Here is a 24721-nt window from a genome sequence, read left to right on the forward strand (position 1 = left end):
AAAACACAACACTGCTTGGATTTGCAGGGATTTAGAATAAAAGAATTCAGAACAATATGTCTGATCATAAAAATTTGAGTATTGCAGCCTCAACACACTTGACAACCTTGTCTGTGCAATCACATCAAAGAATGACCAACTCAATCTGATGGTGAAAATGTGTCACAATGACCTCAGTGAACTTACCAGTGGACAGGGGCAGCTTGGGAAGGCCTGGCCCTGGGGAGTAGACCTCACTGTGAGACCCAGGCTGACACACCATGTGGCTGGTGACCAGATGGCTGTAGAGGATGTCCCTAGTGGTGGAGATGAAGCCACAGCCGTGACACACACCGTTCAGTGTGTCCGTGTGGACTTTAAGATGGCGCTCACAGTTTGCTTTAGTGGTGAAGGCTGACAGGCAGATGAGACATACAAATGGACGCTCGCCTGTAGATGGACAGAGAGAGAGAGAGGACAAGAAGTTTGAGAGAAAACCAGTGAGTTGGATAATACAAGTAACTCATGATACAATACTGTGACAATATTTGGCCCTCGATATTTATAATATCACGATCCTTGATATTTGCGATGATCGGTCCTGACTGTTTTTCTGATATAATCTTACACTCACCACTGTGCGTGCGCATGTGGATCTCCAGTGAGCTGGCACTGGGGCAGCTCTTGTTGCACTGTGGGAAGGGGCAGATGCGTTCGTTGGGGTAGGAATCCTTGGCTTTGTCTTGTGGTGGGGACGAGGCGGCGGCCGGCTGCTTCTGGCGGCTGGCGCAGTAGTACATGAGGTGAGCCTGCAGGTTCCTCTCACTGCGGTACCAGATGCCACAGTCCTTGCATGGGAAAATGTCCTCTGATGGACAGCAGAAGAGATCGAGATTCAGGATTAGCACAATTAGCAGTTTGGTGAGGTTTAGATGTCATGTGCCTCAAGTGCTAAATCTGATAGGTTTCTCCCACACACCCACACACACACACACACACACAAACACACACACACACACAAACACACACACACAAACGCTATGAGTATCCAAGGCAACAGGGACATAGGTTATGGGAACAATAATTATCTTGTGTCTTATCATCTGGGTTATTTTTAATAACATGCCATTCTTTGCTGCAGTGTTAACAGATCAAGGAATGGTCAATTATCAGGGTGATAACCAACGATCACATCAAATGTTTGTGTGTGTGTGTGTGTGTGTGTGTGTGTGTGTGTGTGTGTGTGTGTGTGTGTGTGTCTGGGCATCAGCCACGGATATCAGAAAAGCACATTGCCAACAGCAAACTTTAAGGACTATCAGTGTTGGAAGAGAAAGTAGTCTGCAGTCGAGCAATGATGCTGGCTGTTAAAGAGCTGTGTTGACATCTTGTGGCTACAGATAATATTACAACGTTAAGGCAAATAGTAAACCATTTAAACAATTTAAATACACATCTTCCTTGAATGATTACTAAGTTGTTGGTTTGTGGAATACTCTGGATACCACCTCGTATCAATTACTTACTCAACTATATTAAAACATACTTATATGTTAAACGATATATGCTCTATTGTATGAACAAAAAAAGCAGCTAAGAAAAAAAGGCTCAAATACAACACTCACTATTGACAACAGCAGTAGCCAAGATGGCTGCCATGCCAGCTTGCTGTGGTAGGAGCTGGATCTCTGAGTGCAGGGCAGCTGGGTACAGGGGCTCTTCCTTTATCACAGGTGGATTGTGGGTAAGGAGGTTGAGAGGAGGAGAGTGCTTGGCCAGAGGGGAGGAGGGGGAGCCCAGAGGGGGGGCCAGGGACGCCAAGAGACTTGCACCAGCCAAAAGCTCTCTGCTCACCTTACAAAACAACTCCTCACCTGGAAACACACAGACACAGACTCATGTTGGAAACGGACACGGGTCTGTAGTGTGGTAAGTTGACAATCCACACATATTTTTCATACAAGACATATGCTGTTTTAATATACTACATTGACACTATGTTGCCCAAAGATATGAGACATCAATATAATAAGACTAAAATAATGATAGATTGCTGATGATTGTTGTATTACATTGTTTTCAGAAATGTTTGAATGAATATGCAAATGTTGCAACATCTAACTAATTATAAGTACATTTGCATCTCTTAACAAACACAAAATCCACATGTTGGATAAAGCTAGAAAACAAGGTTTTTGCTTGCCCCCAGGAGGAGCTGTACTTGTTGACTAATGCGTTCAATAAATGGATATACACTGCTTGTTAATGCCTAATAGGGAGGATGGAGGCGTTTGAACAGGAACGCCAAATGACCAACATTGTGAGGCATTGACTCCTGTGCTGAAAATGTTTACTGAACATTGAGAATGCTGATGATGAATATAAATCAGAAATTCAAGGCAGTCCGGACATAGTTTGACTGCTCCACGAGCATATACTCTACATGACAAAGAGCCATATTCAGCCATAGACATGAGAGCTAAGGTGTTGTCTCATATGTCAACTGACCTCGGCTGTAGATGGTACAGTTGGCAGCGAAGGGGTCAGGGGTCAGAGGGAGGAGATTCATCCAACAGTCTGGATCTTCACACACCAGAGTCAATCTAGAGTCCTGCAAACACATACACACAAACCATGGGGGAATAAGTTATGAATATTAGCTTTGTATTGGTCACACTCATCACAATCACTCCAGAATGTTATACAGCATACATTGAAGCACATGGTGTATCCTCCTCGGACACATGTGCATTACTGTGAATGCAGCTTCATTTAGGGAAAACAATGTCTCCTTTCCTTGCCAATAGTGTGATCGTTTAAATAGTTAATTATTACTAAGCTAAATATGTCGGGCTCTCTTGAACCTTTTCAAAAGTGCTGGTAATTTGAAATGATTAGCCCCTCAAATTCATAGAATCTTTACGGTGCTAGCAATGTGTGAGTGCTGTGAATACAGTGCTAACCTTGCAACAGCTGGAACATTATAGACTTTTAGGATTCACACATTTCTCTTTATATCTCAAACTTTCCTTAAAACAAATCACCTTAGAGAGATGCTGTGTTGCAGTCAATAATGTAATAACGTCCGATAAAGTAGTAACTGCCAATAATGTAATATGTGTTGGGGCATTTTTGCTTTATTATACTAGTTTGGAGAGAAAGATATGAAATGGGGTAGAGAGGGATAATGTATAGCTTAGTATATATACACATATACTAAGCTAGACAACTGTAGCATAGTTCAATCTCTTCTTTAACTAGGCTGCATTATAGTACACAGGCCATGAGATAAGCACACAGAAAAAGCAAGCATTAATTGCTGTCAATTGGGAATACACAGACACAGGGCCCTGTCCAGTATGTTGCCAGTAGTAAACGCTGGTTTGTACAGAACGCCAGCGAACGGGGGATTATTAGAACCCAAGAAGGAAATGAGGAAATGAGGGGAGCACGGCCTGAACAAAGCTGCATGGACAAGAAAGGAGAAGAGAGGAATAAAAGAGGAGAAGAGGAATAAAGAGGGAGAGAGACCCCGGGAGAGAGGGAGAGAAGAAAAGGAAGAGAAAGACGATCTGATGAGGTCGACGGGCTGCTATTCACAAGGACAGCCATAATAAGATCCACAGTGGATATACACAGGACAAAGAGTGGAGAGTCAACAGCCACTGTCTGTATGTGTGTGGAGGAATGAGAGAGAGAGAGAGAGAGAGAGAGAGAGAGAGAGAGAGAGAGAGAGAGAGAGAGAGAGAGAGAGAGAGAGAGAGAGAGCACATAACACTCACACACCTGTGGATTCAGAGTACAATCTTTTCTTTGTTCATCATGTGAAGCTCTGAGAGCATTCCCTCTGAAAATCACTCCAGGACACAGGCTTAAACTTATGTTACCACAACACAAGTGCACACACACACACACACACACACACACACACACACACACACACACACACACACACACACACACACACACACACACACACACACACACACACACACACACACACACACACACACACACACACACACACACACACACACACACACACACACACACTTTCTTCAGTGCCACATTCTGCCATTGTTGCCTTTTATCAAATGGTTTTTCACACACAAAATCGCTGTGAAATGTCACTTAAAGAAATCTCTGCCAACTGCCAACTGCCAAGGTCTGCCAACTTGCCCCGCTGATAGGGCGATAGGACGTTTCACAACATTATCAGGCTGGGCTGTGAAGAAGACAACATCTACCCAAGAGGTAAATGCACAAGTATTGTTTGTGCACCTTCTAAAATAACAAGATAAAAATAGAAGGGAATTATTTACCTCAAGAAAATATAAGGTATAGCTTTACGTTTAATTTTTTTATTTATTTCCTAGCTAACATAAAATACAACTAATTCAACATTTAAAAAAAAAGGAACAAAACACTTAAAATGTACAGTATGCATGTCCATGCATACTGTACATCTTTTAAACCCACTGTGTCAGGGCAGCTCAGTATGGCTCAGTATAGTTCAGTTCATTTTCCACTAGGAGGCAGCCTACCCTCAGCTCTGGACCCGAGAGTCCTCACAGCACACCAAACAGTCCCTGTCCATAAAAGACAAAGTTGACATGATGGAGTATCCTGCTCTTTAAGGTTGATTTCTGCTGTACTCAAAAGTTAGTTATAACACCAAGGCTCCCACTGTGGCCCTGGTGTTACATCGCATGAGTTTTTTTTTCTCGTGTGTTTCAATTGATATCTTGCCCAAAAGTGTCATATATTCCTGATTGTTAATTGTACATTTGGTTTCCACACTACATTTAAACTGATGGCTTAAACAATCAATATTCTCTGTCTTGAAACAAAATTGTTAGAATTAAATATTCTAGAAAAGTGCATGGCCAATCTATCAAATGTATTCCGTACTTAGTCATCAAAAAACATTTGTACTGTAAGAAGTTGACAGTATGATGTTGGGGAAGCCAGTAGAAGCCCACAATGGGAAGTGGGTTTCATACAAACTAGCAAGTGTTATTATGGATATGGTCAAACAATCATTACCCAGGCTGAGCAGTATTTTTTATTACACATGTATCTGAACTCTATTCTTCTCATCTGTAATAAACTGCCAAAAACCTGGTTCCACTCCCAGTCATTTATTCACTTAATGCCCTTAATTAGAGAACTACAATGCACACAGACAGTACATTCCATACATCTACATTTATCATTATATTGATTAAATCTTTCAAAATGTTGTATATCTTTCTGCATAGATAAAGGTGCAGGCTGGTGATGACTGCAGTAAGTTCACTAGAACAAATGGTACTTTTCTTTTTTAGAATTTTGGAAGAGTATGATTGTATTAATGGTTCCAGGAAGCCATTGGTTTCCCATTACCCTCTGTACATGATGAAAATCTATCTGAAGACTGCAGTCCAAAATCATATCTGCATTTTAGTCACAGTTACAGTATCCCATTGAGTGATATTGCAGTATGTATGTGAGATGTCCTTCTATAGTGATATTGTTTTTTATTATTTTTTTAAAATAATGAATCGAATCGAAACCCAATCCTATAACGATAGAAAAAAATATATATAAATACAGTTACCTTTGATGAATTTGAATAAAATATTATGGCTTTTCAAAAAGAATCTTTTAAAAGGAATTCTGAGGATTTTACCACTTCAGGACTGAATATATATAGTATCGGTTAATAGTCTTTTAGATATTCTGCTAAATTAACAAATACAAAAACACACAATGGGGGCCAAAGACAGAAAGTCCCTGGTGTAGATGTATGAAAAAAAATATGACCGCATTGATCCATAATGTTGAAATCCTAATCTGGATGCTGCCACTTACATGAGGTGTCCTGTTCATATGATCACAAGAATTCATACATTATACAGCCAGGGTTAAATCTTGAAGTATACCTGGACAAGGCAGATTGTCTTTGAGGGACAGCTTGGGAAGACAGTGAGAAGGGAGAAGGACAGAAGGGAAGGAAGGAAGCCTCGCAGTCTGTTGTAAGTTGAAGATTGAGGCAGAGCGTATTGGATTTCATGGGGAACTAGCGCTGATGTGGAGAGATACGGCTGCTTTTGTTTTAATTTGTAACCCAATGCTGGAGCCGTCTGAGCTGTAAGTACCGCTAATTTGTTTCAGACTAATTCATCACCGCCGCAGCTTCGGAATTCACCATGATAGGGCAATGGGGAGAGCTCAGTATAGCTCACAAGTGGGAAAACACACAAACACACCCACGCACACATGCAAAAAAAGCAATGAAAAAGGGGAAAAACACCCTCACACAGAGGCTCCTTCTTCTAAGATCTAATATATTAAAGTAATTGCTTATGACTCTGAGTGCAATAATCTCCCATCTCTTCTTATTTGAGAATGAGTGACACTTTCATTAGAAGACAATGCTGTCCATGTGTTTTATTTTTTTTTAATGGTCAAGTCAGATTTTTACCGTCCTCTGATACAATAGAAACATACTGTAATACATAATTTGCAGTGTCTCTGGGGAAGTTATTTATCCACAGTTATATGCTAGATTTTGTAAATCATTTCATGTATTTTCTCTTTATTTTCATGTCTGCAATAACTCCAGAGAGACTTAGCAGCACAATATGTTGGACCACTTCCATCTAGCTCATTGGGAAATGCTCAAAAAAACTGTAGGATTCAAGACTATTTGTATGATCTTATTTTAACTCCAGAAAACCTTTCTAATCCCATATCGGCTCTCGCATCAGCAAGCAATGTCAAGTAGAGAGAAAAACCTCCGGCCAAATGTAGCGCAGGATCAGATGTGAAGACAGGAAGCCGGAGGGACTGAAGGATAAATGTTTTTATTTAGGGGGGGGGGGGCCCGTCTGTGGACTCATTTGGGATTCAGGAAACACTGCAGGAACTACAGTGGCATGCAAACACACACATGCACCTACATATACAAGCTGTGGGAACACTCTGGGCTCACTTGTAAATATAGTTTCAAGTCATTCAATCGGCATGTCCTCGATACGACCAGCGCTGAATTTAAAGGAGATACTGATCAATTGTTCCTGCTTCAGAAGCGACTAGTTTCACTTTGAGGAAGCAAAGGTTGAGAATTTTCTTCTTTGAGAACTAAATCGCGAACATTATCAAAGAGCAATTACAACTATGGATTATCATCAACGTGAAACAAATACACACGTGAGATAACGAGAAACAGAGAGGCTCATTTAACTCTGTTTCTGCGGACTTAACAATGTGAGGATAGACCCGTCCTCACCCAGAAGGCAGCACAGGTCCTGGTCCAGGCTAACCCTTAACCCTTGTCATCTCATGCCCACACTACTGCAACTTGCTCCTGGCTGGTGTGGCATAATGTGCCATCCAACCGCTGCAGCTCATTCAGAATGCAGCCATGTTGGTCTTAAATGTACCTAAGTTATTCCACACTTTACAACTCCTGTGTATGTAATGTAAAAACAATGTGTTGGAATGTGAAGTAGGTTCTGTCAAGTCTCAGTGGTTTAATAAAGCATAACAGGAAGTGAAATGTCATTTCATCACAGATGTTCCCTGATGCTATATTCAAACTGGAACATGCCAATGTATTTTGTGTCTTTCTGCTTTGCAAAGAGTCAATGGAGAAGCTATGCACTCTTTGGAGGCTGCATGTGTCAGGATGGTATGGAGTGAGCGCTGACAGTTTGCAGGGGAAGAAAAGGAAAAGAAAAAAGGGAGGAGCAGAGGAAGGCAAGAAATGTGATGGTAATGTCTTAACTCCAGATTTGTCAGCTTCCCTTTTTTTGTTTTTTTAAAGATATTTTTTTTTTTACATTTTTGCTTTATTAGACAGATTCGGAGAGACAGAGTTGAAATGGGGCAGAGGAGAAGACATGCAGAATCGGGCGGGATTCAAACCCGGGTCTGCTGTGAGGCCTGGGCCTGGGCGAGCGCTCTACCCACTGCGCCACGAGCGCCCCCAGCATTTTATAAAAACAACAATATCAAATACATATCCATAGATGCAGGTGTATCAAGCACAGGCACACCTTGTCAACCGGTCCTCCATCTATCAGTGTGATGTCAGGCCTCCCCAGCAGAGCTCCATCTTGGTTGCGAGTGCTGCCTTAAGCCAGAGGAGAGTCTTTGAGCCGCAGTCTAAGCCCCTTCGCCCGGACCCCGGTCCCCTCATGAATATTAACCAGCCCCCAGCCCGGCTTTAATCTGCCTGATCCCCGCACTGCTGCCGCCGAGACGATAGCGAATCTAATTATTTGGTCTGATATTAACCCCCCGCTCCCGCTCCCACACCCCCACCACACACACACCATTCACACCCCCAACACCCAGTCTTCACTATAGCTGCTCTAACATTCACATGTGTGCAAACACACACCAACTGAACTCCAGAGCCACCATCTTTTGCCAAAGTCAGTTCACATAAAACATTCATACAGTTTAATACTTACACACACACACCTCTCCACCAACCCCCCCCCCCCCCCCCCCCAGCACAGCACAGCCTGCGACGCCCTGTCCTTATCAGGCCCAAAAACGCCCTCCTCCTGCACTGATAAAACTTGAATGCAAATGATGCCAGGCTGATTTCATTTCTTCATTTTCTTCCTCCATTCCTTCGTTCAGTATCAGAATGGCTCCTCGCTCGCTCGCTCACCCTCTCTCCCTCCCTCTCTCTCTCTCTCTCTCTCTCTCTTTCTCTCTCTGAGAGAGAGAGAGAAAGAGAGAGAGCTAAACAGTGGAAAGGGAAGCAAAGAACTTTCCCTGAACTAACCCCAACGTCTAACCTCATCTCACATCAACGTGTGCTATATATACACACTTTAATTAAACGGAAGGAAATAATATAAAAAATATACTGCACCACCACCCTACCCTGTAGATGGGCAGATTAAGATTTCTCTGTACAGCTGTCAACCGCCACAGTTTTACGGCTACCACGGGGGAATAAGTATGTTTGTATATGTAAATCACTACTAGTACATCTAGCACATCTATGTCTTAATGGTGGGTACTGTTTCACAATGTCTCATATAGTTAACACTGCTCTATTATCGCACCCGGACAGTCTCATAGTCATTAAATGTAAAACCTGTAAGTCAATAACCCATGTTCGTGCATGCTGCTTGCATACATGGTTTGATGGGCCAGTCCGACTAATACTGTTACTAAATACTAAAGCTGTTTTAGCTGATTTAGCTCTGGTCCGTAAAATGTCACAAGATACACTTAATTTTCTTAAAATGAATAGGAGGAATCCCACACAAACATTTGTTTTGTTTGTTTTACTAGCACTGCTAGCAGGTTAATGACAATATTCTTACAACAATTAATGTTCTTTAGTAACATGACCCTTGTTTGTTAGATACGCAATAGGGTACATCCATTTCAAGCACTTGTCATAAACCATTATCTCTAAAATGCATTAAGTCATCAAGTGAAGAACACAATCAAAGCCTGGACATGTTGTGGCACAAATTCCCAAAAAGGTGCATTCTCTCTCTAAAAATCCCGTCCCGCACTAGGAGTTTGAAACACTTTCAGCTCCTGGGAATTTAATAAGCCGCTCTGCTCCTCTCCTGACCTTTTCAACCAGAGCTCATTCACTCACTCTTCTCACAGAATCATTCATTCAATCATCCAGTTCACCCTCTTCCTCCCTTCTCCTCTTTCACTGTCTCTGCTGCACCGCCTCAATCCTTTTGTACACCTCTTTCTTTCTTTCTTAATCTATGATTCTCTTCCTCTCCCCAACTCTCATTCCTTACCCATCCAATCTCTACCTCTTTTCTCTGCTTCTATCTCTCAGCTACAGGAAATGGTTTCTTTCCCCGATCCGGGGGGTTGGAGGGCTGTACTCACTGTCCCAAACAAAGAGGTCACTGTGTGAATCCTCCCCAAAATACAAAGAAGAAAAGGGAAGGCAGATAAAAATCAGAAAACCTACTCTCATCCGCCTCTCTAATACACACACACACATACACACACACACACACACACACACGCACACACACACACACACACGCACGCACACACACGCACTACCTCTGCTGCTCTCACGTAAAAGCATTTATCGAACACTCAGAGACACAAGATAGTTTTTTTACACTGTATATTCAGCTCACGAGGTACAAACATCGTCAATACTGTACATGGCTAAGGCTAAGCACTAGAGTACACCTTATTCCCTTATGCGTGGCTCATACCGGAGCACGCCTCCGAGAAGAAGCACAAAAAGAAGGAGAGAGAAAGAAAAAAAATGGAGGGAGGGAGCCAGCAGCAGCAGGTTTTGATGAGCTGCATGCAAATGACATGTAAAAATATAAAACTGGCGATACTTAAAAACGGGGGCCCGAGATAAGAGATTTGAAAATGAGGCACTCTTGGAAAGCAGGCTCCTGAACTGCTGGAGATGAGACTTAGAGATAGAGAGGGAGCGTATAGAGGCTTTTCCCTCTCTCTCTCTCTCTCTTCTTCCTCCTCCACCCAGCAGGAGCCCCGGTGCAGATGACAGGGAGATGCAGATAGCAGACAGTCATTGCCACTGAGTGATGAACACCTCCTTTTAACCCTGGATCTGCCATGTTTGGCCTCCTCCACTTCTTTCATTGTGTCTCTAGTGTTTTGTTTCAGCGTCCTCCGTCCCCTCTTTTCTCTCTGGCTCTCTTTTGTCCGTCTTCCTTCCTGGCCTGGCCTGGCCTAGCTGGCTGCATTTCTATCTATGGGTATTTTATCTTATTTGGCACGTTTCCCTCCAATAATTCCCCTCTCTCTCCCCTCTTTCTCTCACTCTCTCTCAGGGTGATAGGCTCTTCCGTCAGGGGCAGTGTGGGTGACAGACTGACGAGACAGACAGCTTCTGTCATGATGCGGGCGACTCGTATGACAGGTAGCCTATATATATATATATATATAGATATCCGCCGCAGACTTAAAGCTAGCTCTCCTTTAAGGCCATGATGCACAGGGTCAACATTTTTGAAGCAATGGAATGACAAGGGTTTGGCCCAAACATGCCTCTGTAATGTGAGGAGTTTCAAGCGACATAGGATATATACATATACGAATAGCCTAAATATAAGTAGTCACTATTTCGGGTTTGTGTTAGAAATGTCTCCATCTTGTCAAAAGTGTATTAACAGTGATCCAAAGTGAGCTATGGCCATGGCACCAGCTTACTACCCCCCCTGGCTCTGCCATTGTCCCCTTCACTCACGTCTCTCATATGTGTTGTTAAAACAGAAGGCTGAGGAAGAAATGAATTATATTTCAGACATGCTCTTGACTTTTAGCAGAGAGAAGAAAAAGCTTTTTTCCCCAAATTGCATTCACACACCTCTGACCCATGCTATTGCTCTGCTATAGCTACAACAACCCCTGAGTATAAAGATGTTTGCTTTGATAAGATGGAAGAGGTGCGGTTGGCGCAAATCACAGTTGATTTGATTTTGTCAATGCCTCAAAGTGGATGATAAAAAACCCTTCTCAAATATTCATCAACATTTTAAAAGGGATAAGAGGGACTCAAAATTGGTGTGTGTGAAAATGTTTTCATCTCAAGAGGTCTTTAAAAAGAGGTAGACACTCTGGTTCCCTTCTATTGCGTTCTTCTGGGGGGGCACCGCGGAAGGTGTCTCTACACTCAAGCGTAATCATCAATTTGTCATCTTCTGAAGGAGCACCATTTTAATTAACATTCTAATTTGATGGGTGGAGGAGAGAGAGACAGAGAAACACTGTTGATGAGTCCAGATAAAATAGAAGAGATCCCAATCGGGATGTAAACAAACCGGCTCAGAGTCACTGCAGAAAAAAAAAACTGAAAAACAGCTGGAGAGAATACGGAGGAGGAGAGGGCGATCACCTTCACTCGTCCTTCCAGGGGAGAGCGAGTGAGTGAAGGAGGAAGTGTTAGAGGAGGGTAGAGAGCGTAAGGAGAGAGATAGAGAGTGTGAGAAGAGACTACCCAAAAAGTGTTTGAAAAAGCCGTGGGTGGCGCGCCTTATCGCCCCAGTTCTCCTGGAGAGATTATTGGGGGATTAGTGCGAACGCTTGTTTCTAAAACATGATGAAAAGACGTTAGGAGCGTGATAACGCTTTGAACTCTCCTACTCTGCTCTCCTTCTAGGATCGTGCCTTCAGGGCTGACTGTTCCACGAAAGACTAGGATCAGGGTGGGGGGAGAGCGGTGTGAAGGAGGGTGAACACAATGGGGGAACATGTTGGAAGTGGAGTGTCTCCTGAGGTACAGTGTGGAGACTTCCCCTCTAGACAGACGGCCCCTTGGGGAAGATGCAACAGATGCAAAAAGAAAAAAAAAAACTCTAGGTTTGCGTACACTTTAGCCTCATACATACTCTTCTGCTTTCAAGAAATGAGCTGAAATTTCACAACAATCCTGCAACTTGGGTCCAATCAAATTGCACAGACACTATCAGTTAATTAAAGCAGGATCCAATCAGAAAGAGAAGAGATATAATATCAGATGTGTTCTTGTGCGATCCAATCAGAATAGCAAGCAGTGGCGTGCTCGCTCCTCCTGGGTTGCCATGGGAGGCTCTCGCCGAGGAAGGACCTGGTTGTTCACTCAACCAAAAAAAGTGTGAGGAATCAGCAGCAGCCTGCTAGCAGATCAGTGGATCAGTAAACATTATTATACCCTGTTCTAAAGTCCAACAAGCCTTATCAGACCAGAATATATTTAAATAGATAAATGGTTTTACACCTCGTTTTCTCAAGAGATGCAAATGGCAGGATTTCCATATGACACAGGCCAGTTAACATGAGGCCACTAATCCAATGGAGGAGATCTGTCGGAGGGAGAGCGAGGGAGAAGGCTGGATCTCATCTGCCTGTCTTTGCATCTTTCTCTATCATCGCAATTGACAAACCCATCCATACAATGATTCTAACACAAGCTGATACATCAAAGACTTATAATCCTGTATCGTTTCAGAAATAAATTATATTAAGGCGAGACACTGCATTTTTTTTCAAGGACTGTTCAGTTTTGAGATTTTTGTCTATTTTGCTTCCATAACATGTCTTATTTATGAAAAAAGGTCCAACATGTACATTTAAGTTTATTTGACTAAACCTTGTCTGTTTGCATCTGTATATTTCTCCTCCATTCATTGTATCAATAGTTTTTGTTGAATACTTTGAGCCAAACATCTCTAAAGCTTCTGAAGCAGTAACATCCTCGAAACTTTCCAGGATCATTCCCAGAACTATTCTTTTTTTTTAAAGATATTTTTTTTGGCATTTTTATGCTTTTATTGATAGTGTAGAGACAGAGTTGAAATGGGGCAGAGAGGGGAGTGACCTGCAGAGAACGACCGCGGGCTGGAATCGAACCCGGGTCCGCTGCTGGCCGAGGCCCATGGGGGGGACGCCCGACCAACTGAGCTAAGGGCGCCCCCTATTCTCAGAACTATTCTGAAGGTTACAACAGAAACGATTTGTTAATTAATTGTCTGATTCACCATATGCATTTAGTTCTCAAAAGCATGCTAAAAATGCATTTTAAAGACCCGTCCTTTTTCTATTTATAAAATGAATAAAGGCTGTGTCCAAAATCTTTTTTTTAACCCTGGCTATATCCAACATCTCGATTTTTAGTTTTAAAAGAAATGCAAATTTACACAAAATAACTTATTGACAAATTTGCTAATTTATTGTAACTTTCTGAAAAATAGTAATTAAAATTATTGTTATAATATGAGTAATGAACTGGCAAAGTTTCATTGATAAGTTCAACATGTTATGAGCTTATTCACCTGCAGTGTCTCACCTTAACATCTTTGTGCACGTGTCGCTCGAGTGTGCATGCACATCCAAAATGACTTCCCGATGTAGTTGTGTCGCTGGATAAGGCCTCGCAATAAAATGATATAGCTTATCTGTCTGGGCCAAATAAGAAGCAAATTTGTTGAGAGAGAGAGAGAGAGAGAGAGAGAGAGAGAGAGAGAGAGAGAGAGAGAGAGAGAGAGAGAGAGAGAGAGAGAGAGAGAGAGAGAGAGAGATGAGAGAGAGAGAGAGAGAGAGAGAGAGAGAGAGAGAGAGAGAGAGAGAGAGAGAGAGAGCGATGCTGGAAGGGGCAAGACTACCGAGTGGGCCATGCCAATCTCACCCAGAGATATGGGGTTGGGTGTGTGTGTGTGTGGGTGTGTGAGAGAGAGATCCTGGGGGCTTCATAGTGCCTAGTGAGGCTGAGGACTGAGGAAGACAGGTGCTATAAGTAAGATAGAGGGGGACCAAGTGGAGACAGCTGGGTGAGATCTGCTGGGTGAGAAAATGCACATATATAAAGGTGAGCCGATAGTGGAAGCCGTGTCCAAAGCAGAGAGATGAACGATAGAGGGAAATTGACAAAAGAACGACCCATGTCAAGCCAAAAAGAAAAATCGTCTTATCTGCTCAGATAACATACAAATGGATAGTGAAAGTATAAACACATTTTCCCCACATATATATATTTATATATATTTGTTTTCCTACTTATATTTTGATATACTGTACAGTGAAATTGTCTGTTAATAAAAAAGGAAAAGAGTGAAAGCACATCATTCAAAAGGATGATAAAAAAGCTGTTGTTTGGGGATCATTCTCTACAAACTTAAAAACAACGCACATCAATCAGGATTCAAGATGTTTGGCTCGTATTTGGTTTTAGACGTTCTTTATGTTTTACGTTAAATGAAAAACATAATTCATTCATTTTAATGTTGATACCCACTACATGATCAGTAAGAAGGAAGCGTTGCAAAATAGAGATAGTGGGTATAAGAGTTGAGTCCCTCCCTACCTTCTGACACATTTATTTTCAGCGCACACACTTTACAGACAGGCATCTGATCGTGAGGAGATATCCACTGATTTTGACAAAAAGTGTTCTCCAGAATTGCTGACTCCACCTTTACATTTGAAACATTCCCCCACAATGCAGTGCACAAAAGGGAAAAATGGTAGAGCTGATCTCAGCTGGAAAACGAATGATTTTGGATGATGGTGGATGGTCGAATCTTTTCACAACAGTGCCTTTTGACAATGAACATTATTCTTGTTTCACATAAAAGCTACATAAATAAGTTGAATCCAATACATCCTGATAGATTCCTTCAAATAAGCAATGAAGGAATCCAGCTTGAGTCTCTCCTCTCTCTCTCTCTCTCTGGCCCTGACCCCTGTTGACCCAGTGGGGAGGAAGGCAGGGAGGGATGGAGGGATGGACAGAGCAGGGGGGAGGATGTGGAGTGACAGGGGGAGAAACACAGGAGGAATGTGTGAGATTACAGCCACTATCTCCAAGCTGATACTGAAGGTCCGTCTACTCACTCCTTCAGCCCAGAAGATAGTGGATGTGTGTGTGTGTGTGTGTGTGTGTGGGGGGGGGGGGGGGGGCAAGTAAATGAGGGAGAGAGGGAGAAAACGGGTAATAAGAGTCACAACGACACACTTTCCATATGAATGCAAAGCCCTAAAAAGATTAGACAGAAACCAACTTTTCAGTTTAGCGGACGAATAGGATGGTACGGTGCGGCGGAAGGGAGGGGAAGAACAAAAGGTGATAGGTGTGTGTGTGTGAGAGAGAGAGTTTGGGTTGCTCGTACACACACACACACACACACACACACACACACACACACACACACACACAGACATCTATCTGTATACTCAGAAACCTCACTGATAATAAACGAAATCTTAGAAATGAGAGCCTATCAAGCGGGAATCAATCACTGGGGTTTGTTGTCCAGGAGGATGGCGCCATGTGGAGATAAAAGACAGGCGGACGTCTGGGGAGGGAGGAGAGGAGAGGAGGAGGAGAGAGGGAGAGAGGAGAATCTGGGGAGGGCTGGGAGAGAGAGAGAGGGATCTAGTGTATTAACTCCATCTGGCTATGTTTGAAATGGCTGGATATTTTGTTCACAAGATATGAAATTGTACTAATTTAGAATTTCTCAAACTGGAGCAAACACACCGAGATCATGTGATTGGGGGTTGAGCTTCTCTTCTATGCATATGGTCAATGACCCAGAAGCTGAATAGCCTTCAAAGCTAACAGAATAACAAGAACAAAGAAGAAGTAAGCCTTACAACACGTACGAGCTGTAAAGTTATCCCTACCACCGCTCGATATGATATTAGTTTGACATACTTTGGTCAATAAATCCCCTCCCATGCTTACATACTGGGATACAGACAGTCGTCCAGTTTAATGGTCTCCTTTAATTTAACAGTGTATGGACTTGGCACCTGGAGTCAAACAAACCAATAATTCATCAATAAATCTATAAATCCAGGTAGGCCTATAGCAAGATGAATAACTGGCAAAAATGAGGTAGGAGTTAGTGTGTGTGTGTGTGAGTGTGTGTGTGTGTGTGTGTGTGTGTGTGAATGGCCGTGCATGTGCGTGGTGGGTCTGAGCGTTTGTCCGAGTTCTGTGCTCCATGCCAGGAAGCCTCTCCCAGCATCAGTATCATATGATTAGATGGACTTGCACATGATGCACAAAACCCAGCCTCTGATAGGGCTCCATCCGGTCCCACACACTGCTCCCAACACACAATCAGGCGCACGCACACACACACACACACACACACACACACACACACACACACACACACACACACACACACACACACACACACACACACACACACACACACACACACACACACACACACACACACACACACACACGATAACGTGTTTATTCATCGTCTATCTTTGTTAACCGAACATCTGCCCTGTGACCTTTGACCATTTCATTTTGGAAATTCCTCCAGTTAGTTGTGCTGCTTTGTCTTAGTCTTAGTTCAGGGCTCCATTTAATAGCTATTTCTGCAAATTACGATGAACTGATTAACCCTTAATAATAATTCCCGTCTAATTAACCAACACAATGAAAAGACAAAGAAGTTAGAATTCATTCTATAATAAAATGGAACAGTCAATAATACAACTATCAACTATTTTCATTATCAATTATTCTACCTTTTTTTGATCAATCATATTGAATGGAGTCTATTAAATGGCTTAAGGTGTCTTATGTGAAAACACTCATTAATAATTAAGCACATTTTCAAAGGCTGGAGCCAGAGAATGTCAATGGCAACATTTTACTCACTCATTTTCTGCAACTTAAAACAAATCTGTAAACATCCTTTGATTTTTATGGACTTGAGATGAATTGTGTCACCAAACTACTGTAAATGAATTGGAGTGGACCAACCACCACAATGACTTTAAATATATGATTGTAAATCATGACACTACCTACAACATGTACTTGTTCATGTTTAGGATACACTGCTGTTACCCCCCAATACCGTATATATTTTCAAATTAAAAGCCCCTGTATTACATTCTTTAGCATAGAACAGAATAAACCGATACAATAACCCTGTCTCTATACCTGAGAGAGAGAGAGAGAGAGAGAGAGAGAGAGAGAGAGAGAGAGTGAGAGAGAGAGAGAGAGAGAGAGAGAGAGAGAGACAGAGAAAAGATGCCAGTGGTAACTGGGCACTGTTGGCATTAGAGCTCTTACCTCAGTCTCCTGATCACCTGTGCTGTCCTCTGATTGGACCATGCCTGGGTATGGGCCCCATGTTGTGTCTGGATGGAGGTCCCTACTAGCCAGCACTCGGCTGTCTCCACCTTCTTCACTCAACTCCAGCTCCTCTGGAGGGGACAAGAGAAGAGAACAGAGGTTACCATCATTGTTCAATTATCTAACAAGAATAACCCCTTGAGATGAACCCATCTCGTTTTCCAGGGGGTCCTTACAACAGTATAATAACAACAATTTAATAACATATTTCTTAACATATCAAAAGGGAAAACATTAAAATAACACATCAGCTAAACAAACAACAAAACAAAACTCGTAACACAAAAGCACACAGAAGCACACACACACATAATGAAAGCTTAACATTAATCTTGCATACAATATTTATTTAATAAATTATTACATTATTTGTTGTAGTCAAACATGTAATTATATACTTATGACACTTTATTTTAGTTTTATTAATCGAATATAAAGTATCACACTCCACACTTTTATGAGACTTATTGAAATTGTATTACTGGCATGTAAGTTACTATATTATGGGCTTCAATTACAATAAAAAAAACTGTAAAATGATGAGCTATTGGCAATTTATTATGTTATCAACTGTTATTACATTATTGGCTGATACAATGTGGCAATCTGAACTCGTCCTGAACCCTTGAGGCAGCTCAGACCATGCAAGAAGAATCAACAACTGTCAGAAGCTCAACAGCAGGGGGAGTTTGAATCAAGCCTTCTGTCCTTGCTGGGTCAAAGTGATAACAGTATGCAGGACAGCAGTGGTGGCTGTGGTGTGAGGGAGCTGCAGCACACATAGAGCCAGTATATGGGGAGGCATGGAGAGGACTGATCCATCTAGTTGAAAAGGTAAAGATGGCTCAGAGTGCAGGCATAGCAGCATCAGTCTCAAGTTTAGTTTGTCCGCACGTCCCCACGGATAAATGATCAAATTTGAGAATCCCTGGTGGAACGTTGCGGTGGGAACTCTAAAAGAGGGACTGGATGACAATGGTGACTAATTCATGCTGCTTCTTGTGGAAAAAAAACCCTCATCATTATTGCCGTCCACCTCTGTTACAGAACACATACAAAATCTGCCCCCCCCCCCCTCTCCCCATCTGGTCCATGGTTCAGGCGACTGTTTCGGGGGGTCGGTCTAAAGTGGCGGTCCTGATAAGAGTGTTTGTCTAACACTCTCCATGTCAAAACACTCATCTATCTTCTCTGTATCTATCCCCACCAGAGAACAACGGACAGACGCTGATAAAATGGCTTTCCCACAGCCGGTGGGGGGAAAGGGGGGGGGGGGGGGCATTGGAGAGGGAGGGAGGGATGGAGGGGGGAGGGAAAGCAGGAAAGAGCATGGTTTGAGGGAAGAAAGTAGGAGGGACGCAGGGTGGTGAGAAGTAGACATTTTATTAAACCACCCACGAGGAACTTGTAAATGTTTATGAAACCATCTCATTTTTCCTTCGATGATCATTAATGAACTTGTAACAGACCATAAGTGAAAACAATGCTATTTCAATATAGTTTGTATAAATGCACTGGTACGAATTCACAGGAACGATTTACGTCAGACAGGTGAAACATCCTGTGTTTATGAACGGTGCTAGATCAAAGTTTTCTTTTGCGTCACCATCTTCATATTACCATTATTAATCTGACATAGATACTTTCATTTAGAAAAAAATCATACAGGATGTGGTGCATTTGTGTTAACACCGCTCAAGGTTGCGGTGACACTATGCACAGTATAATGAATTACACAGTGATGAAACATTAAGGGAACCAGTTGAGCTGATGTGATCTGTTAGGTTCGACACTGATCCAACCGACTATAAGCAGTCATGGTACATAAGCCACACTGTAACCAGGCCTACTCTATCAGTCTCTGGCCCCGGTGCACATGAGCCAATGACACAGACGCAACAGGAGCTGACCTGACCTGCTTTTGCTCGGGTCAGGTTGGGCTGAATTTTTCATTGAATGACTCAGGTTTTTTTGGTGGAGGTCTCAATTTCACAAATATCTTCTTTTTTTTTTTTTTTTTTTTTTAAAACCTCATTGCATTTCTTTGTTAGAATAAGCCAAATGAAAAAAATAGAAGAGAATATACTCAGGTTGTTGGGGTCTTGTCCCCTTTCACATTGTATTTGTCACAATCTGTTGAACAAACACATTTTCCAGGTTTAAGTTTGGTCAGCATCAGATTTCAGTCCCGGGTCTAGTGCCAACCCAAGCACGCCTCCCTCAGACAGTCTTACCCCCGCTGGCTGCACAGTCTGAAGTCCACAGTGTTAGTGTCCGGCCAGTATATCCAATCTCCTATCTTTTCCTATGAGGCCTTACTGTGGCCACTATGACCCTTCCTTATCTCCACACTCCATCAATGTCCAGTCTGCCGGCTTGTCATTGGCCGATCCCTGACCACATGGGACTCTTATCAGCCTGACCAGCTCAATTGACCCCTCATTGTGAAATGCTTGCGAGGATTTGACCTCAGTGAGCCAACACAAATATTAACTCATAAACAAGCGCCCACACAAACATTAGTTTGTCGGGTATTAAGGGCTGAACATGCGTTATCCTGTTATCCTATCATGTTATAGGCAGAGCTTTAGGGAAATCAAACACAACCAAGGTCGAGGTCAGTCTTCTGAGGTGCACTCCATGTAGACGGGCCTAACACTACTGCAGGAGAAGCCGACCCCTTGATTAAAGTTAAAAATAATTCATTTCTAAAAATGTAGGTGAGATAAAATGTAACTCGGTGTGCTTCCATCAACTGACTAAACCTGAAAATATCTAAGAGGAGATTGATTCACAATAGTCTTAAATAACTCTTTTAATCCAACTGTTGACAGTGTGTATGAACATCCCTATGCTTAACGTTCGTTATCTTTTGGTCTCTGTATGCTTCAGAGCATGGTATCTTGAAGCCAAATTCTATTCAATTTAAATCTGTGTGCTAAAACATTCTTTTGCAATATTTCAAGATTTTTTTCTGAATTCTAGCTTTGCCGCTAAGGCAATCTTTTAAAAAAAACATCTCCAATGAAAAACATGTACAAAAACAAATGACAAACCAAGATAATAGCAGATAAGATCTCGGAGTTAAATAGAAATAGGTTTTCCTATACTTTGCATTAAAACATTGCCGTCATCCACAGTGGCACTACGTATTTATTGCTTATTAGCAAATCTTAACACGCATGCTAACACACTAAGCTGAGATGGTGGACATGATAAATATCTACCTCCTAAGTGTGTTAACAATGTCATTTGTGAGCTTGTAAGCATGCTTCACACTTTAGCTCAAAGCCCCGCTGTGCATAACTGCCTATATAGAATCACGGCTGGGTTTTATTTTTTTAAGTGACATAATCAAGCTTTTATACTAGTAAGTTATTGTTAACATACAGTGCTGTGAAAAAGTATTTGCCCCCTTCCTAAATTCTTCTGTTTTTGCTTGTTTGTCACACTTATTTGTTTCAGATCATCAAAACATTTATAATTTAAGACAAAGGCAACTCTATTGAAATCAGAATACAGCTTTTGTGAACAATTTTCATTCTTTTTATTGAATGTAAATAGTTAACCAGAACCTATTACACCCATGTGAAAAAGTATTTGCCCCCTAAACTTAATAACTGGTTGTGCCACCCTTGGCCGCAACAACTGCAACCAAATGTTTGTGATCACTGGCAATGAGTCTTCTACATCGCTCTGGTGAAATGTTGTCCCTATCTTCTTTGCAGAATTGTTTTAATTCGGCCATTTTGGAGGGTTTTCAAGCATGAACTGCCTGTTTGAGGTCACGCCACAGCATCTCAATCGGTTTTAACTCCAGACTTTGACTAAGCCACTCCATACATTTTATTTAGTTCTTTCTGAGCCATTCAGAAGTGGACTTGCTGGTGTGTTTGGGATCATTGTCCTGCTGCATCACCCAAGTTCTCTTGAGCTTGAGGTGATGAACTGATGGCCGGACATTCTCCTTCATGATGTTCTGGTAGAGAGCAGAATTCATAGTTCCATCAATTATGGCAAGCTATCCAGGTCCTGAAGCAGCAAAGCAGCCCCAGACCATCGCACCACCACCACCACCACCACCACCATGTTTGACTGTTGGTATGATGTTCTTATGGTGGAACGCTGTGTTAGTTTCACACCAGATTTAACAGGAACCAGGCCTTCCAAAAAGTTCCACTTTTGACTCGTCAGTCCATAGAATATTTATCCAAAGGTTTTGGGACCATCAAGATGTTGTTTGACAAATGTGAGAAAAGCCTTTGTGTTCTTTTTGGTCAGCAGAAGCTTTCTCCTTGGCACTCTCTCATGGATCCCATTTTTGCCAAGTGTCTTTCTTATGGTGGAATCATGAACACTGATCTTAACTGAGGCAAGTGAGGCCTGCAGTTCTTTAGATGTTCGTCTGGGTTCTTTTCTTAGCTCCTGGATGAGTCGTCGATGAGCTCTTGGAGGTATTTTGGAAGGCCGGTCACTCCTGGGAAGGTTCACCACTGTTCCAAGTTTTCTCCATTCGTAAATTATGGCTCTCACTGTGGTTCGCTGGAGTCCCAAAGCCTTAGAATGGCTTTGTAATCCTTTCTAGACTTATAGATAACAATGACTTTGTTTCTCATCTGTTCTTGAATTTCTTTTGATAGTGGCATCATGTGCTGCTTTTTGAGATATTTTAGTCAACTTCACTGTGTCAGACAGGTTCTATTTAAGTGATTTCTAGATTCTACAGGTCTGGCAGTAATCAGGCCTGGGTGTAGTCACTAAATTGCACTCAACATTCCAAAATATGTGGTCAATTGATTGATTTATTAAAGGGGGGCAATTACTTTTTCACACAGGGCAAGGTACGGTTGAATAGATTTTTACACTTAATAAATGAAATCATCATTTAAAAACTGCATGTGATATTTACTCGGGTTATCTTTGATTAAAATAAAAATTTGTTTGAGGATCTGAAACATTTAAGTGTGACAAATATAAAAAAATAAAAGAAATCAGGAAGGGGGCAAATACTTTTTCACAGCACTGTATATTAAAACTAGTATTACTGATCATTTGATTAACACATAAGAAAGTGTACATATATGTAATTAAATGCAAATGATGGAGTGTAACTGGTTGATAATAGGCAGCGTACATGAATGTAGATAAAGTAGTTGTTATAGAGTCTGTTTGATAAAATGTTGCCTTTTCATATAGAGAGAAAGTGCTATCTGTGCACCTCCACTAATGAGTGGCGCTTGCTAATCCCAGTAGGTTAGCTATGTTCACTAGGGTAACATGAGGCCTCCAACAATTCTAATTCCTGTTAATTACCCTTCCTGCCCACCACAGGCCTACATAATAACCCAGTGCTCCTTATCAATATGGCTGCTACCAACACTGCACTGTATGATACTACCCCCATCATGGTTCAAACAAATTCTCTCTCCCCCCAACACACACACACACACACATTATCCTTTCTGTCAGTGCTTGATGACCCATTCCCAAAAAACACAAGGCTGGATGGGCTTGTTATCAATATCAACCAGCTCCACAGTATCCACACGGCCTCACTCATTTAGCTCTGACACACACACCAACTTACAATCTCTCTCTCTTTTTCACACATACACACACAGGTCCACAAGATGACTCGTTGACACATGACAGCCACACACACACACACACACACACACACACACACACACACACACACACACACACACACACACACACACACACACACACACACACACACACACACACACACACACACACACACACACACACACACACACACACACACACACACACACACACACACACACACACACACACACACACACACACACACACACACACACACACACACACACACACACACACACACACACACACACACACACACACACACACACACACACACACAGGCTTATCAATATGGACGCTTCAGCAGCCACTGGGGCATCCAGGCCTCTTTGACGAGCCAACACAATAAAACAATCAGTCCGTCATTAATGAAATGACTAACGCAATTAACTGATGAGTGTGTGTGTGTGTGTGTGTGTGTGTGTGTGTGTGTGTGTGTGTGAGGCGGGGCAGCCTTGTGCAGAACTGAATGTGGCACACAGCCGTTAAAAAAACAGGATAGTGGTGATGATGTTACAGAATTTTCGGTTCCATGGCAGATTTCTGTTGTTTGATGAATGAGCTCTACTACTGGAATAAAATAAAAAAGATGTATAGCTTGTGTCAATAATTGAAAAATTATTTTGCTAATAAGTATTTTATCAATATAAAATATAAACTTAAACAATAAGATTATAAATAAGATACCAAATTCCCTGATTTAATGCTGGCTCATTTGTGAATGATGGAACGCTTATAACATTTATAGATGCTTAGATGAAGTCATTGGTTGGACATGCTCAAGTGTGTAAAGTTCAGATAATGTAACACGGCATCAGAGCTTAGTGAAGAATTCATCTTTCATGTTCCAAAGGGAAACAGCTTAAAACCTATCAAATATCAATAATAAATAATCAAGTAATAAAATTGGGTTACAAGGTGAAATTAATTTTTTTTCTTTTAAATGGTCATTTCACAGACATAACAGTACCATTATTGTAAAGTCATCAGCAATCCTTATGAAATGTCTAAGAAATTATTTGACCAACGAAAATAATGATTTAACATGTCTACTTGACTGGAAGCCCTATTCATAAAACATGAGGGACTACATTTGTAGTAATTGTTGTGTTCTTACATGATACATCTCCAATTATAGGCATATCAACATGAAAGGGAAATTAATTAAACCTGAAGTTAAGCAGCGATCTTAACTGATATGTCATTTATTTAATAAATGCTTACTTGGTGGAAACTGTCTTCAACTTTTGGAAGACTAAGCCTAACCCTAACAGGAGGGAAAAGATGATTGTCCTAGCTCCAGCTGTGGGCTTGTTATAGAGCTGACAGTTCCTATTAGGACACATTGTAATCAGTTTCCTCATTGTTTTGGAAAACAATTGTTTGCCAAAAGTAGCTATTGATCGTTTAAAAAAAAGTTTCCGAAGGGACACAGTTATTATATTACACAATGACAAAAAAGATTGATCTATTACAGTATTTGGA

The 24721-nt window shown here is 41.7% G+C and overlaps 1 protein-coding gene across 1 annotated transcript in view; it reads right to left on the bottom strand.

The window, feature by feature from the left end:
* The window catches only part of zfpm1 (zinc finger protein, FOG family member 1), a gene marked incomplete at both ends in the record, with an annotated part of 91273 nt that overhangs the window by 2689 nt on the left and 63863 nt on the right, over window positions 1-24721 (bottom strand). The window contains 5 exons of the mRNA XM_080027721.1: window positions 187-429; window positions 614-847; window positions 1605-1853; window positions 2488-2590; window positions 17543-17676. Of these exons, the coding sequence (XP_079883847.1) occupies window positions 187-429; window positions 614-847; window positions 1605-1853; window positions 2488-2590; window positions 17543-17676 (963 nt within the window). The remainder of the gene's footprint in view (window positions 1-186; window positions 430-613; window positions 848-1604; window positions 1854-2487; window positions 2591-17542; window positions 17677-24721) is intronic.

The sequence above is a fragment of the Ammodytes marinus genome (genome assembly GCF_949987685.1).
Source record: "Ammodytes marinus genome assembly, chromosome: 5".
Taxonomy (NCBI): Eukaryota; Metazoa; Chordata; class Actinopteri; order Uranoscopiformes; family Ammodytidae; genus Ammodytes; species Ammodytes marinus.